The sequence below is a fragment of the Melanotaenia boesemani genome, chromosome 19 (genome assembly GCF_017639745.1).
Source record: "Melanotaenia boesemani isolate fMelBoe1 chromosome 19, fMelBoe1.pri, whole genome shotgun sequence".
Classification (NCBI taxonomy): Eukaryota; Metazoa; Chordata; class Actinopteri; order Atheriniformes; family Melanotaeniidae; genus Melanotaenia; species Melanotaenia boesemani.
In genome coordinates, this window is record NC_055700.1 from 19,266,576 (window position 1) to 19,282,997 (window position 16,422).

Here is a 16,422-nt window from a genome sequence, read left to right on the forward strand (position 1 = left end):
AACAGCTGTTTTTATGCAAGAAATCCTTTGTGCAGGGAAGAAAGCTGGTAAGAGATGCAGAGCACTAGGAAAAGACAGACATTTGACAGATAGGAACGAGAGAGCTCTGCAGCATGGTCCCCACTGAGCTGAACACAGAACTGCGTGACTGGTCTCTGCAAGCAGAGGGAGGAGAGGAGAGAAGGGAGGAAGAAGGAGGGGGGAGGGGAGGCAGTTCAGTGCAGTGCTAGCTGCCTCGATGAGTAGCAGCCGTGGCACAGGCAGCAGCATCAGCACCACTAGCTGTAGCATCTTTCTTTGTGGATGCTGGAGGCTGTCTTGTGGCTGTTGTGAGATCATCTGCATGCACTCACAAATAGCTGGACACAGACGCTGCCATTGCTTGCCTCGTGCACACATGTCGTGGCCACCAGAGAAGAGGCAGTGAAGCAGCGGGGCACTGGGGACAGAGGGACGCAGAGAGAGGAAACAGGGACGACTGCTGGTAGTGCAAACAAGAGGAGGGCTGGAGCGACGGTGACTGGAGCAGCAGCAGCAGTAGCAGCGGCACCATGGCGCAAGCCGCCAAGCAGCTCCGCAAAACCAAGGACCTCGCGGAGGCCGCCGCCCAGGAGCAGAGGGAGAAGGAGGAGGAAAAGATAAAAAAGAGGAATCGATCCAGGGATCGCAGACGCAAGGTATGGATGGTTGTCTCAAGAGACAGTGGAGGTGATGATTATTCTCTACCTGCACCTCTCTGTCTCAGTCTCACTGCATCCATTGTGCATGATGGGTTATAATGCAATTACACAAGTTATTATTATACAGTTGGCCTAAACTGGTGTGTGCATTTGTGAATATGTGTGTGTGTGTGTGTGTGTGTGTGTGCGTGTGTGTGTGTGTGTTTGTGTGTGTGTGTGTGTGAAGGTTTACCAGTCAGGCTTAGATGCACTGGTACAGGTTGTGTCTGCTCTGTCAGATATGAAGCTATGTGGAAAAGAAAAGGAGGCTTATGCTGAGTGTTTGTACGAGTGGGGTGTGACTAATATACACTGTTGGTTAAATAACAGAAGATGTCATTTGTTTCTTTCACCTGACGAGCCTTCAGTAGATGCAGCTAAAGAAAAGCCTGTTCACAGTACATGTATTTTTGTGGATAAAATTGAAATCCACATTAACAAGCTTTTTCGAGCTCTGCTGTCTCCTAACAAGCTGTGTTGTTCTAAGATTTGGTGTCTTCCCCCATATTGCTTTTTTTTCTCATTGGGGTAGATGTAAAATGGAGGGGGAAGATGGAGGTACGCTGTAATAACAGATGCAGTTGTGTATTTTTAGTGCATTTTTGTGCGACATGGGTCATTTAAAGGGTAAGTCTACATCTTGTCAGTATTATTTTAGTTTAGAATATTCACAATTAGAATTGTTGAATTGGGAGGATATCATGCGGTGAGCTCTCGTGAGGAGCTCTCATTTACCCCCACATCTCTCATCTCTGGTTCACTCACCCCCAATTCTGATATGCCATTAGCTGCAGATTTTATTGGGGTTGTACTACTTTGTACTGATTCACGGCTGCATTAAAATGATTTAGGGAAACACAGGTTCTGTTTTAAAAGGGGACTGTTGCAACACAATTTCATTTTTAGAGGCTGAGTGTTCAGTAAAATGCCTGCTCTCCGTTTCTATGTTTTTTTTGTGGCAAAAGAAAACATATAGGTTTTTAAGTGTGTGAAACAGATTCATATGCTTATCAGTGAGACAGAAACTGATAGGTGGCTGAATGGATTACGAAATATACCCTAAAATAGAAATTACAAATATAGTACACGTGGAATCAGGAAGGATGGGATGTTGATGGAGTGTGCTTGTTGAATGCTAATCAGTGGGATTCCACTGCTCTGCAGTTTTCTTCTAATTTCACCAGCTTGCTTTCCTCAATCATTTTTTATTTATTTAAATATAGGTTATATTGATGTACATAAAGTATACTATATTATGGTTGTTTTCAGATGTAATGCAATTTCTTTTCTATTGCAATGTGAGAGCTTTCCAAAAAGAATATATAAATATATATAATTTCCAGATTATTATCTGGTGATCAAATCCAAACATATTGGAAGATGCCTTCCAGGGTAAAGATTTTCACAGACTCCAACTGTGATGTTTACAAGTGGACTAGAACATGTATGTATTTGGCTTGTGAAGAAAGATTGTGCAACTCTGTCTCCTTGTTGTAACATCACAAGTATGCACTAAACTCTCCCCTCCTTAAATGCTGGGGGGACGTAGCTAAGATTCTGCTCGTGCTAACCTTAGTAACAGGAGTTTTTACTTGTTTGCACACAGATGTGCAGTTACAAGCTGACCATATTCAAGAAAAAAGGTGTAAAAAAAAAAAAAAAGTACACCGCTAAATAAAGTAACACCCTGGCAATTCAGAACCTAATGTCAAGGTTGTTTTTGGACCAAACTCATGTTGACCTTGAGTTAGTGAGACACCTATGAGAAGGAGGGTTTTTGGTAAAAGGCAATGATAGAACTTTCATACATCTATGACATCACTGTTTCTTTTCAATAAGCTGCTGTCAGTCCTGTCGAAAAAGATTTGTGCACACTGTGCACTTTTATGTATAAGGACGGAAAAACCCTCTATAAAAATAATTGTTTTCATGTGTTAGCATCTGACCAACAGTTACATTCACAGCTACAATCACATGACATGAGGAGTGTTTAGAAAATTACCATGTAAATGGCTATATATTTCTGTATGATCTGATTTTTTGCTGTTATTTTTGCTATTAATAGGAAAAAATATTATTTTGGGGCCCAGTGGATCTGGCCAATTGTGGGTAAACATCACAGTATCATCATTTATTTCCACAGTTCAAATCAAATCAGATTTATTTATAAAGCACTTTTCATACAGAAGCAGCACAAAGTACTTTACAGAATAAAAAGTAAAAATTGCATATTAAAAACAATATAAAATAACTATTTAAACATATACCTACTCTCTTTCTAACTCTCTCACACACCACACAAAAGTAGGTCTTGAGCCTCTTTTGAAGAACATGAGGTTCCCCGGCAGTCTGTTCCACAGACGAGGTCCATATAGTAGTAAGTTTTGGGTTTCACTTAAGGAACAATTAAAGGGCAAGTACTAGAGGAGCTCAGGGAAGAGTTCATAGTTTAAAAGCATCAGATAAATACAAAAGCCCAAGACCATGTAGACATGTATAAACTACAAAGAAAACTTTATAGTCAATCCTAAAACACACAAGGGTTCAATACATAGATTTTATAACTGGTATAAAGTGTCCCCGCCCTCTGGTCCTCGCCAGCACATGTGCCACTGAATTCTGGAGTAGTTGCAAATTTGAATTTGTATTTTCAGGAAGACCAGAGGCCAGGGCATTATAGTAATATTTTCTATAGGTAAAAGCATGCATCAACACCTTAGTGCTGGCAAAAGAGAAAAATGGGCAGACTCTGGCGATATTTGTAAGATGATAAAATCTTTAAGACATTTCTAATGTGTGGAACAAAATCCAGCCTAGAGCCATAAAGGACACCCAGATTTCTCACACAATAAGAAGGTTTAAAGTTTTACTTTTTTTTTAATTATCTTTCTCTTGTCTTCAGGAACTATAATAAAAACCTCAGTTTTGTCCTGGTTCAGCTATAAGACATTTTATGCCATCCATGACTTCATGTGTAAAATACAGTTTACTAAGGGCATCAACTGGGCCTAAAATTGATCTTTAGGAACCCCACACTTAATTCATGAGATTTTTTTGTTTGTTTTATTCAAAAAAGGAAAATTTATATATCTAGCTTATGGCACATTTCATGCAGCATTAAAGAAGAGTTTATAGCAAAACCCATCTCTGTTTGGCTGCCTCTGACTTGTTGGCCATTTTTCCTCACCATCACTTCAATCATCAACCATACTTCTTCACTATGTATCGGAATCTGAATCTATCTTTCTTTCCTAGAAGATTGTTACTGCTCCCAGAAGTAGTGCAAATAATAAAAGGAAAGGGGGGAGATTAAGCACAGACTGATTTTAGTGTTTAGGGATGTTAATTGGCTCCACTCGATGTAAATCAAACTCAGCAGCATGGGATCTCTCTTCTATACTCCTCCCCTTAAACAAAAGATTTTCACTACAGTGAAGGCAGAGATCAGAAATTGGGACAGACTGGATAGTAATATAGTCAGGGAATCTGCAAAGAAAGTAGCTATGAGCTTCATGCAGCTGCAGGGTGGTTTGGAAGTGACTGCTGCCATGTATTTTGGTCTGGAGTCTTCTTTTTAATCAACTAATCTTTTGTTAAAATGGAAGTTCTAGACTAAAACCAGCCACATGGTATTCCATGGCCTTTTTTGAAATAATTAAACAAACAGCAAAGGGTCTAAGGAGGAATGGGATTTCTAAAACTGGTGTGACAAAAATCCAGTAGAGAAAACTCTAAATAATAAATGGCCAAATCACCTTTTAAACATCCTTTTAGATTCTACTGGACATTGAGAAACTCACTGTAAACAGTGTGTTGCTTGTACAGTGCTGTTTGATATACAGTAATTTTTCCTTGTAATAATACAGCAGCCTATAGAGTAAACACACTCTTTGTGTTTTTCTCTACACAAAGTAGTAAAGAGTATCAAAACTATGGATGCAAGTGTATATGTCCATAATTTTGATCTTGGAATTTTCTTCTGTTCCGCATTTCTCGCTGCAGAACTTGGCACCTTCCTCACACTGGGCATTGTTTAACAGCTCCAGGGCACCATTAGTCAAAAACTCAACAAGAAGCCAGACAGCTGGAATGACCTCTCACCAATTATTTATGATTGTTAGAGCTTTGTGCCTCCTGAAATGCAAACTTTTTATTTATTTAGTCTCTTTCATTAACTTAACTCAGAGCATAATCAGCTCGAGTGTAGTACACAGCAGTTATACTTTATTTCAATTACACATCTTTGATTAAATAAGAATTAATGCTAAGAGTGATGTTCATAAAAACTATCGTCTTCAGACATGACTACTGGTGGCTTGGTTCATGTTCAGTTCTCTGTAAGCAATGACTTGAACCAATCTGGGACATCAAACCTTTTATTGTAGTACTCAGCATGAGGCTCCTCGGGCTGGTGCATTCACCCATTTCCTCCAGGCTCACACTTAATAGTGATGGGTCCAAAGATCTGTTAATGGACAGTGTGTGCTCTTTTTTTGCAAGTTTTTGCGTGTTTCCTTATGTTTTAAAAAAATGCATATGTGTGTTTGTGCATGGGGGCTCACATGCAGTCTATGTGTGAGTTTGTTTTTGTATGTGGCCTTCAGGGTATCTCATTCCCTTTTTATGTAACCTTATGGATACCCGACACTAATTAACTGAAGCACTCATCTTTCCTCCCTTTCTTTGCCTCTCTGCCTACTTTTTTCATCAAGCAACACAAAACACAGGAGATAACTTTAAGAATTTATTTGAAATTAATCCTGACTGGTTTTCATTAGTAAAATCATGGGCAGGAATAGATTAATAGTAATGTTTTAAAGGAAGGGAAAGATTTCTCTTTTCTTTTGTTTGTTTTTGTTCCTAAATACAGTATTGACTCAACCAGGTAAAGCAGCATGAACATTTTTACTGGTTTATAGTAGGTCAGACAATTATAAACTGCAAGAATCCCAGAAATTAAGACTAAACCATGCTCTATAAAACAGCTGCTTATTTGTTTTGGCATGTTTTGTATATTTGTACATATAGAAATGTCAGGTTGAGTACATCTGAACTACACGAGGAATTTAGTTAGAAACATGTTCTTAAAAGTTTGCAGAGACATGCACATTTTTGTAAGCCAGCACAAGAGTCATTATATTGGTTATTTGTGCTTTTTCATCCTCTCAGAGGAAAGGGAGGGTAGGATGAGCCAAGGTCGAGCACAGCAGAAAGCAGCACTCTGGCCGACCCAAAGATGCCACAGGCTATATTTACCTGGCTTCCTAGGATTACACCTCATCTGAGAGCAGAGCTTCCCATTTACCTACATATAACTACTGTGTGCTAGCAGTCTGCTGTGATACTGTATCTGATGTGCTGGATCTCATACCTGCTGAAACAACACAGATGATTCCAGAATAGAAACATGATGGCTGACAAAATCTAGCGTTTGTCACATATTTGGTTTTCTGGAGAGCAAATGGGTTTTACATAAGTATGCTTATGCAAAATAGTTTAACCTTTTTTTCTGTTAATGTTAACCTTTTTTAGTCATCTTCACTGGTACACCTCTGGCTGCAATGCATGGATAGTACATCTAGCACTCCAGAAATACAGAATAGTAAAATGAGCATAGGATTTCTTCCAGAGTTATAGCAAACCATTCATCAGCCCTGGTAGCAAGGCCAACCTATGTAAATGTCTGGCACACAGAGACCAGATTTAAGGGCTGGAAATCTTTTGGCAAAATTTACTGTGACCCTTTGGTCACCTGACCTGCGGCATGAAGTGACAGATGTTGCTGTGGTGATTACAATCTGACACTGCACATAGATGAATGTTGTAGAGATGGATGAGGGTACGTCTTTTTGATGAGACATCTAACTTGCTCCAAAGATCACCAGCTAGACACAAAATGCTGGAAGCTAAATAGCTTGTTGCTTCATTTATCTTGCTTTGTTTTTACCCAGATTTAAGTGGATGCTAGGTTAAATGACAAGTCAGCATATCTGGTGAGATATAATTAAACAAGAAAGAAAATATGAGTCATGCAGAAGCTGTGTTCAGATTTACATTCAAGGTTTTAAACTAAAATAGACATCTAAAATATACAACAGTTGCAGAGCACATCCTCTTTTTTTCCTAGTTGACCCACATGTGGATATATCTCCACTAGTGATGCATTTGACTCATCGGAGCTCATTAGCAAAATTATGTGAGTGCTGTTAATTCCAAAGAATCATTAGAGGAAAAGTGAAAGTGATGCAGACTGGCACAATGCCACACACACTGACATGCAGACAAAGAACACACACGCTCTCACACACACTTTGAGCTGTAACAGGGCATTATGTAATGGAATTAGTGCTCCTGAAGGTCTGCACGGATCATGTGGCCTGCAGGAGCCAACTAATGCACTGAAGAAGCCTCTCTCAGGCACACCCTGACTCCATCACTTTCCCACATTGGTCTAAACACATTTTACAGTGCATGTGCTGGCTAATGGATGTATTGCTTGATCAGAAAAGATAATAATAAAGAAGAAAAATCATACATATGGCAACCACAAAGTCTATTTGAATACTTTTAGACATGGTAAAGGACACACTTCTGAGATTTGTTAAGATAGCACATCCTTTCTTTCAAAGTGAATATGAAAAGTAATTTGGAACGATGCAGCTGCAGCTCTAAAGCGCCATCAAACCGCAGTAAAATATGTGAACATTATCTCTGCAAAGGCCAGCTCTGATAAACTAAGGCAGAATAAGATTAGAGAGATTTTAAGTACTGAAAGTTTAGGCAAGGTCTCCAAAATTACCGATCATTGCACAGTTAGGCATCATTTGTTCTCAAACGCCCCTAATCATCAGTTTTCATAGGGTTTTTATCTGTTTTTATCTTCTTCCTATATCTTTAAAAGACTTCATCAGCTACCGTTGCTGTAATTTGTTTCTTAACTGCTCATAGCTAAACTTTTTCTTAGAAACTAAGACTATTTTTTAACTTTAACTAATCATTAGTGATTTTTGATGGAACTGAATAAGTTTCTTCCTTTTGTTTAAGATTACATCTGTACTAAAAGTTTTTTGTGTGTGCATCAATATATGTGTGAACAGTGAGAGGGGTTGTTATGTGTCAGTGGAACTGCACTTCTCTCCTCAGGCTAATTACTCAAACTGGTGAATGAAACTCGTGTACACAGATGCAAACCAGATGAAATCAAAGTAGTTAATTTCAAAAGGACCACTTATACTAAAAAGTGTTGTTTTTCTTTAAATTGTAAAGCCACTGAAAAGACTACAACATAACATCAGCAGTTTTCAAAGATCCCAGCAAAGCTGAGCTGCCATTCATTCGCAGATAGCACTTCACACTGATCTGAGAGAGCGGCATTGATGGCAGGTTGGGAACAAAAGAGTGAAGGGGAGAGAGCTAGAAGCAGATGGAGACTCAGTGTTTCAGCTTAGTTGACACAAAATACTTGTGATTCTTTGTTCTCTCTGTGAATATAATCCTTTCTTTCTCTCTCTGGTTATCTTTGGTTTTAGGGTAAATATGTTATTATCTCCACTACATATAAGACGGTAGAGTAGTGATGTAGTGATACAGTATGTTTGCCTGCTCTGCTCCTCTGCCATCTATGGTGAAAAAAGGCAGTGGGTTGGAAAATCCTCTCTGCACTTGTATAAATACTTCATCACTAATTCAATTTTAAACCCTAGATGGAAGAAGAAGAAGTGTAACAACAGTTTGTTCTTCCTCTGCGTTCTCCATCAGCCGTCTATCTCTCTTCTTGTTCTCACTCCTTGCTGTATCCATTTCTCTGCATCCTCCCATTTTACTGTGATCCTTCACCTCTCTCTCCTTCCACCACTCTGTCCTCCTCCATCATGCTGACTGTCAGCACCATCTTGGAACTGAAATATTAATAATATTTCTACTTTCATAGTGATGGCCCAATTTTATACAATCACAAAAGTAAAAAAGAAAAATGGTTTTACTTGATATTTTAATTTACAGTAAAATCATGAAATTTTTATGTATATGACTTAATTTATTCTAATTTATCAAGTTATAATCTAAATGACCCTAACACAATCCTGAAATTAGTCACAGACAAGCAAATTTTTACTTACCTGCATACCATATATTTAAATATTATCTTTAAAGCTCTTTCTCAGTAGGTGGCATGCTAATATCAATATCCCTAAACCAATTGCTTACTATACTGTTTTCTTATTGTTTCACACATTTACACTGAGCAGATATATTTATCCAAAGCAACTGCCAACTTATGAGAAACATTCATGCTTCAGTTTCGAAAGGAACTCTAGTCCATTCATTATGTGCCAGATCATTTCATATCCATTTATATGACAGAGTTCATGTAGAGCAGTCACTGTAGCCAATAAAGTAAATGCAGGAGTTTAAGGGTAGGTTAGAAAAATTATGTTTAAAGAGGTGTTAGGAGCGAAGGAAGAGAATGGTACCACTGCTCTGATAGCTTTTGGTAGCTTTAGGTTAATATTGTGTGGGCCCTTTGTGCCACCAAAATGTAAGACTTGCGACTGGGACACTGGCAGTGAATCTGCTGAGTCCTTATGGGTGTATACTGTTGAATCAGTGCCTTGGGTTTGCTTTAGCATATCCTTTGAAAATTAATCAGAATAGGGATCCTGGGGTTTTGACAGCTTATCATTGCTACATTGTCCAAGTGTCAGATACTATGACACAAAGTCTCCATGCAGAAAAATGATTTGCAACAAAATGATCTGAACAATTCAAGCTTCTGGTTCTCTAGTTTCATAATGCTGTAGCCAGCTGTGTGGGATTATTGTGCTGAAATGGCTGTTCATCATGAAATCCCTTTTTAAAGTCAAATTTGGTTTACATTACCTAAGGGAGTCAGTCCTATTGGTCTGGCTACCAGTTTGTTTAGTTCTGTCAGTATTTTTTACATTACTGTATGTCAAGTAATGAAGGCCAGAAGATTGAGAAACAGAACAGTCTTGAAATATACACTGTTTCTCTCCACCAAAGTAGTTCTGTGGTTATATAAACACAACTTAATCCGCACATATTCTGTATCCCTGCTTTTAAAAGACAAAATATCTGTATACTCAGGATTCATTAAGAAAGATTTCTCTGTGGATACCCCTACTTGCTGCTGTCAGTCAAACATCATTCAGCTTCCCTACTTGACTTTGCTCTTCAGGCTAGAAAAATACCAAGAGGTAAATGGATATGTACCCTAATTTTGACCTCTAAAAGGTTTACTAGTAAGGTATTATTACTGCTTCCTGTCAAAAGTTCCCTTTTTTATGTGAAATGTCAGGATTTATTTTCAAATATTTGCTGCATCAAAGGGTCACCAGACTGAAATTATCTGTCTCCATTTCTGGAGTGTGAATGTGTTTGGTGCAAATATTGCTGTTGACTAATTTGCTGGTGCAACAATACCAAATGTTGGCCCACACATTCAATGTCAGTAAATAACGTGGAGATTTACTTGCTGGAAAATCTAATGCTCACAGGCTTTTTTCTGGTCCCATCTGTTTCTCCATCGCTTTAAACTCCCACAAGATCCAGAGGGTCTTGTTTATGAGCTGTTGATCCAACACTTCTACTTGTTTTTTGTTTGTTTTCTTATGTCATAAGCTTTAGATTTAACTGAGGAAATGGTGAACACACATCTAAACATTCAGCTGAAATCAGCAAATCAAATCATTTTCATTAAGCATGTTTCTTTTTATGCCAACATAAACCACATGCATGCTGAAATAACTGCTCTTTTATAGCAAACAAACCAGGTACTGCAACACAAAATTTTCATATCAATTAACAGTCTTAACATGGAGTTCCATTAATTAAATATTAACCCAGCCCTGTGCTAGAACACCATGTGAGTCAATAAATATGATATCACCATCTGAATGATGGTAAAGTTAGTAGGAGCACAGGGAAAGAGTAATATTGCTCTGTAGTCACAGTTTGAGTCACAGTGCGTCTTCCATTAGGAATATCCTCTCCTCTAATTTCTCTACTTCCTGTTAGTCTCATTCACCCAAGTTTGCATGAGCCAGCAGCTGAGCCAGGCTGGTGAAGAAACTGCAGACAGTGAGATATTGTCTCATCAGCAGTCAGTCTCTGCTGCCGCCGTATGATTCGCAGTATGATTCATTCACAGCAGCACTGCTGGTTTACAAAAACACCAAGTCAGACTAGCTATGGGTCAGTATGGTGCTGCAGATGCCTGCAGTCTGAAGCCGGTTTGATCAACTGACCAAACTGCTGAGTATCAGCCTGTCTCGAAAGTACCCCACCTAACTTGATTGATTTTTTTTTTATTTCATGCCTTGTCCAAAAGATGTACACCCTTTTGTCTTCTTCAGACATACACATGCACATTTTTATGCTGCTGTTTGCTGTCTCATAACGGTGACTCACACAAACAGGGGCAAGCTAAAATATTTGTGGTTCGTGGCCTGATTGTAACGAAGCAGCCTATCTGACTCAGCTCTTTTAAGGTCATATGACTGACTGACAGGGTGACAGGGTGTGTCCTGCTGGCGCTGCACCAATGGTCCCACAGGGAAGGTGGGCAAGGTGAGAGGAAAAACACACACCCTCTCAAATATGCATATAGCATACATTAAAACCAACCATTAATCCTATAGTTTAACTGTGGCCTCTTCTCCTTCATTAACATTCAGAAACTGAACTCATTGAAGCATGTTCAAACTCTGACCTGATTGATTACTCTGTAATTTGCATCATCCACTGGAAATAGAGGGAAGACAACTTTCACCTTAGTAAATAAAGGTTTATCTGACTTGGGTTGCTTTATCTGTTAACGTGAATGGATCTTATCCCAGAACAGAAACCGCAAACATGACTCTCAAAACATTGATTATTTTGCATTTTATTTGCATTTCCCTAACAATTTAAACTTAGTACAGAGATATTCTTTGTCCTTTGAAAGCCTGACTTTTAAAAGGTGCATAGGCATTTTAGGGGTGAAACTGCACACTTTCCAATCACGTGTTTAATACACACCACAGACAACAAGCATCAGCAACTGCTGGAGGATGATTGATGGTGCTTCGAATGAAGTGCAGCTTTCTAAAATGCAGTGTGTCAGCTTGTCTAGCCCATATTTTTAGCCCTCCCTGGTGCATAAGTTTTATTATAGCCTGAGCTTCGGAGAGAGCTCAGTGTCTTCTGATTATGACACCGTGTGACATAGTCATGCTGCTACAGACTTTGTTAAACATAGGTTTTAGTTAATGCAATTTGTGCATTTTAGTGAATTTATTTAGCCTGACGTGAAGGATGTGTGATTTACTTTTGCCTTTTAGTTACCATCTCAATTATTTATTTTGAGAGATTAATGAAGCTGCTCATTGTGATTGATTCAGCAATCTGATTTCCTGAAAGCATTAATGTCACTGTGTTTGTCTTCACGTCTTTTTTTTTTTTTTAATCTTAATGAGTTCAGCCCCATGGTGATGCTATACTCCAATTCTTCTCTTTTGCTACGGGATTATTATGCTAATACCTGACCTTGCACTTCAGGCCTGACCCTGCTCTCTGGAACTTGCTATGTTGATGAATAGCTCCTTGTGGGCCCCATACTGTATGAACCTGTGCAGAATGCCGAATCACGGAGAGATGCTTCTATTGATTGCTTCCAGCAATAGTCACAATCTTTTGAGGTCTATAACACCATCAGTGATAATCTGTGGCTGCATGTAATGCCATTATTGTCTGTTGTTAGTATGTTAAAACGATTAGCTAGTTCTGTGGTTCTGATTTTAAAATTAGAGATTTTCATCATTAAAAGGGGATGTGATCAAAACTCATGCACAAAGTATAAGCCTTAAGAGAGAGCTTGGCACTGTATTACTTAATGTTGCTGCTGTAAAATTTCTATTTTTAGAAGCTGCAGGGATCCTTATAAAAATCGTGGCAGGTGCAACCTCACAGCTTATCCATGCCCTCTGTGATCTTGCCTTTTACTGACTACCGTTCGTCCTCAATGACTTCTTCTTTGTCCTCCATCAGCCTGTGTGTGCCCCCATTACTCTTTCATCATGTCGCTCTTTGCTGTAAATCTCCACCCACTGGGTGATTAGTGATAACCTGCTGTCACTAACACAGACATGCACAGAGGGGAAGCCTTCTTGTACTTTAGCTGGAGCTTGTACACAGGTATGCAAACATGTGTCTATATACCTAGGTTTTTTTTTTTTAAATTTGTTGTACTGATGATTACTTGTTACAAAATATTACCTGTGAACAAAGATCTTACTGATACAAATGAGTAGAGATACATGTGTGCACTGTATTGTCTCGGATTCTTTTCTTCCTCTATGTTCCTTCATCTTGTGGACTTACGTGGTTTACTTTTATTTAAAAAATAAGTTGAAAGTATATTATCATACATGCACAACTCCATATAGTTCTTTTGTGTTTAAATGTCTGAATGTATATTTTTGGCCTGTTCAAACAGACTAGACTATTAAACTTTTACAGATTATCACTGTATCTGATATGCTTTTTTCTGTCTTTTGTTAAATTCTCCTCTACTTTAAAGCCCATCAATCTCATCTTGTTGTGTATGTGTGTCAGTGAAGAGATTATCTTTTCAGTCTGGGTGCAGTTTACGCACAAGATATTGTTTGTTTGCAGTTGCAGTTGTAGTTGTAAGGCATTAAATTTGAAAAAACTTCAAGGGAGAGAAGTGGATGGGGCACTTTTTGACGATTAAGTGGAGTTACAGGGATGTGTGACTGTTGTATGCACAGCATTATGCAAACACAAAGCTGACATGTGCAGCCTTGTATGTGTTGGAGCCTTTACATCCTGCAGTGAGGAACATATGTCAGCTTCTATGACCGCCTGTTGACAGCAGGGCTGAAGATGATGTAGTATGTTACAGTGTGTGTGTGGATATGCTGACATTTCTGTGCATGGATCGTGTGTCTGGTCCACATTTGTGAGTTAGAAAGTATTAAAATATATTAAAAAGTGGGCTTGCAGACCTTTCTGTCAAGATGTTTTTGGTCCCCATCTTTAACAAAACAGATTAATGCTCTTTACAGTCATCTGGTCCTTATCAGTGTGCTTGCATAAGTTAAAATGTGTCAGCACTGGAGCCCTCAACAGTGCTAATTCATGACATGGTTGATTTGGTTGTCAGTCAGTGGACATTATGATAGCAGTGCAGAGCCTGCCCCTCGTACCAACCACCCTGTGCTTCTCAACACATCTATACCCCCACCCCAGGAGGATTATCTGACATCTATCATCCAACTGTGACTTCAGTGACTGAGTCATTCTGCAATGACTTTATAGTGACTTCCCTGAGATGTATAATTCATTTAGTTCCATTGCTTTGTTACTCAGCTGTGGGTTTGTTTGTCATATTGATGCTTTGTTTGTTCAATTGACTCCCCCCTCCCAAGTTGTTTTCCCTCAGCTGTTTGTCAGTGATATCAGGCTGATTTTTATTATATGATTTATTATTGTTATGAAACAGCACCAGGATGCCAGCCTGTTTTCTTGTAATGCTTTGTGAATGATGAACACAAATGGCTTAAAAGCTTCTGTTCTGTAGATTTCTTACCTTTGCTGTCCACCATTCTGGAAACCTTTTTATTTACCAGTCTTTGTTTATCAGTCATAAAATTATTTATCTATTTGTTTTATTTAACAATCTAAAAACAAATTGTTATTTACAATTGTGGCCTGGCAAATGGAAAGGCCTTTTGAGAGAGAGGGAATCATTACTAGATATCTATATGCGTATTTTGCCATATTGATGACAAAGTACATTGGCATAGAAAGGGGAGGTACTGAATTAAGATTGTTGCCCAAATATTTTCCAAAGTAATGCAGACAGAAGTACATTTATGTAGACTGTGAGTACATAAACGTCTTTACATTCATGCATTAGTAAACTAGTACTTTAGTTTAAAATGCTGTCACCCAGAGTAATGTAGGAACATTGATAATGAACTTTGAATAAAAAAATTAAAGACTGCTCTATGTTCATTGAGGTTTAAGTATTTGATGCTACATACATGGCAGTAGACATGTTCTGTTGTCCTATGCAGACTTTTAGTTTTGAATCTGTGAAAACAAGGAAAAAGTAATACAGACACAGTAAATGTTACATGAGTTAAATATCACAGTTTTTCCACATCTTTATAATAAAAAGTGCCCCTACTCCAAAATAGGGAAAGATAACAGGGCACACTATCTGGAATAAAAGTGTGACTGTGAAGCTGTGATTTTTTTTTTTCATGTTACAATAAAATATCTGATGACAAGATGTGCCAAAGCCCAAAGGCAAAGGCATTGACCTTAGTCTTGGCCTGAGGTGGCTTCAAAATGAGCATTTGACAGATTGATGGGGGAGGATGGGGAGCTTAAGTGAAAAGCAGCATTACAACAATGTATTTTCTACAGGAAACAAGAAAAGCAGAGAAAAGATTTCATTTCCTATGGGTGGGAATTTAAAAGGGATGTGGATATTTAGCTGTGTGGTTGTGTTACAGTGTGTTTATCTTTTTTTTGTTTTTTTTTTTGAAACTCAGTTTTGAATTTATGTGGGCACGCATTCATAAATGAATGTACTGATGAACTGTAGACATGCTGTTCTTTATGTCAGGGATGTTTATACAGGTTGTACCCATTTGAGATTAAACTGACTTGTGTCTAAAGTGTTGAACCAGAGAGCTGCAATGATTAAGCAAATGCACCTTTAGGTCATGTTATAATGAAATCAGTGACTTTGCATCAGTTTCTTTAAGCTAGACTCTTCAGCCTCTAGAGATGCTGCTCTGTATCTGACCATGACCCCTGACTTCTCTCTGTCAAGGCACTGCAACCAAAATGAAGATCTCTCACCGGGGATTCATTATTCTATTTCTCTCATCACATACAGATGGGATGCTCCAACACGTGTCTTTTGTCACATGTCTCCCCAGCTTTCTCTTTTGCACCTGACCTCTATTTTTCTGTGTCTCTAATTTGGCTTTTCAGTCAAAACACGGCAACATTTTTTGTCACCAAAAACATATTTTTGAGCTGTCCCTGAAGTTATTTATTTGTGACAAGTCCCAGGCTTCAGTCAGACAAGTAATGTTTATCTTTTGATAAAATGATGGCTACTGTAGCATTCATATGCTAAACCCAAAAGCATTTGAGTAGGTTTTTTTTTTTTTTTTTTTTACTTTTTCCATGCTGTTGTTTACTGTTTTGACTTTACCTTTTCCTCCTTTAGGTCTGCCTTTTTCTTTTTCTTTACCATCCTTTCTTTACGCATCTTTCCTGGTTCCCTTCTCCTCCCCATTAATCAATCCCATCCCTCCCTTTTCTGACTGCTTCCTGTCATAGAGATTGTATATTGGCCTGGTGAGACGTATTGCAATCACTGGACATGTGCAGTTGAGTGTTTTACATTAATGATGCACACATGACTTTCAGACACAGTGGGGCCAGTTTCTCTGTCTCCTCTTTTGCCTCCTGTCGTCTTTTTTTAAACTGCTTCCCCTTTTCTGTTTTTACTGTTTTTGTGTGTCTTAACGTGCTATTTATGTGTAGCTGAGTTTGCTTCTTAACTGTCTAAAGTAGCTTAAGTCAACCAAACTAAACATTTAGAAGGTTTTTTCCCCCCAAAATATTTGATCTGGAATTGTTTAAAGATCAGATTCTA

The 16,422-nt window shown here is 38.5% G+C and overlaps 1 protein-coding gene across 1 annotated transcript in view; it reads left to right on the forward strand.

Annotated features, from left to right (window-relative positions):
- Window positions 1-551: 551 nt before the first annotated feature.
- ank1b (ankyrin 1, erythrocytic b) overlaps window positions 552-16,422 on the forward strand; it is a 72,673-nt gene continuing 56,802 nt past the window's right edge. Inside the window, exon 1 of the mRNA XM_041969862.1 lies at window positions 552-677. Coding sequence (XP_041825796.1) covers window positions 552-677 — 126 coding nt within the window. The remainder of the gene's footprint in view (window positions 678-16,422) is intronic.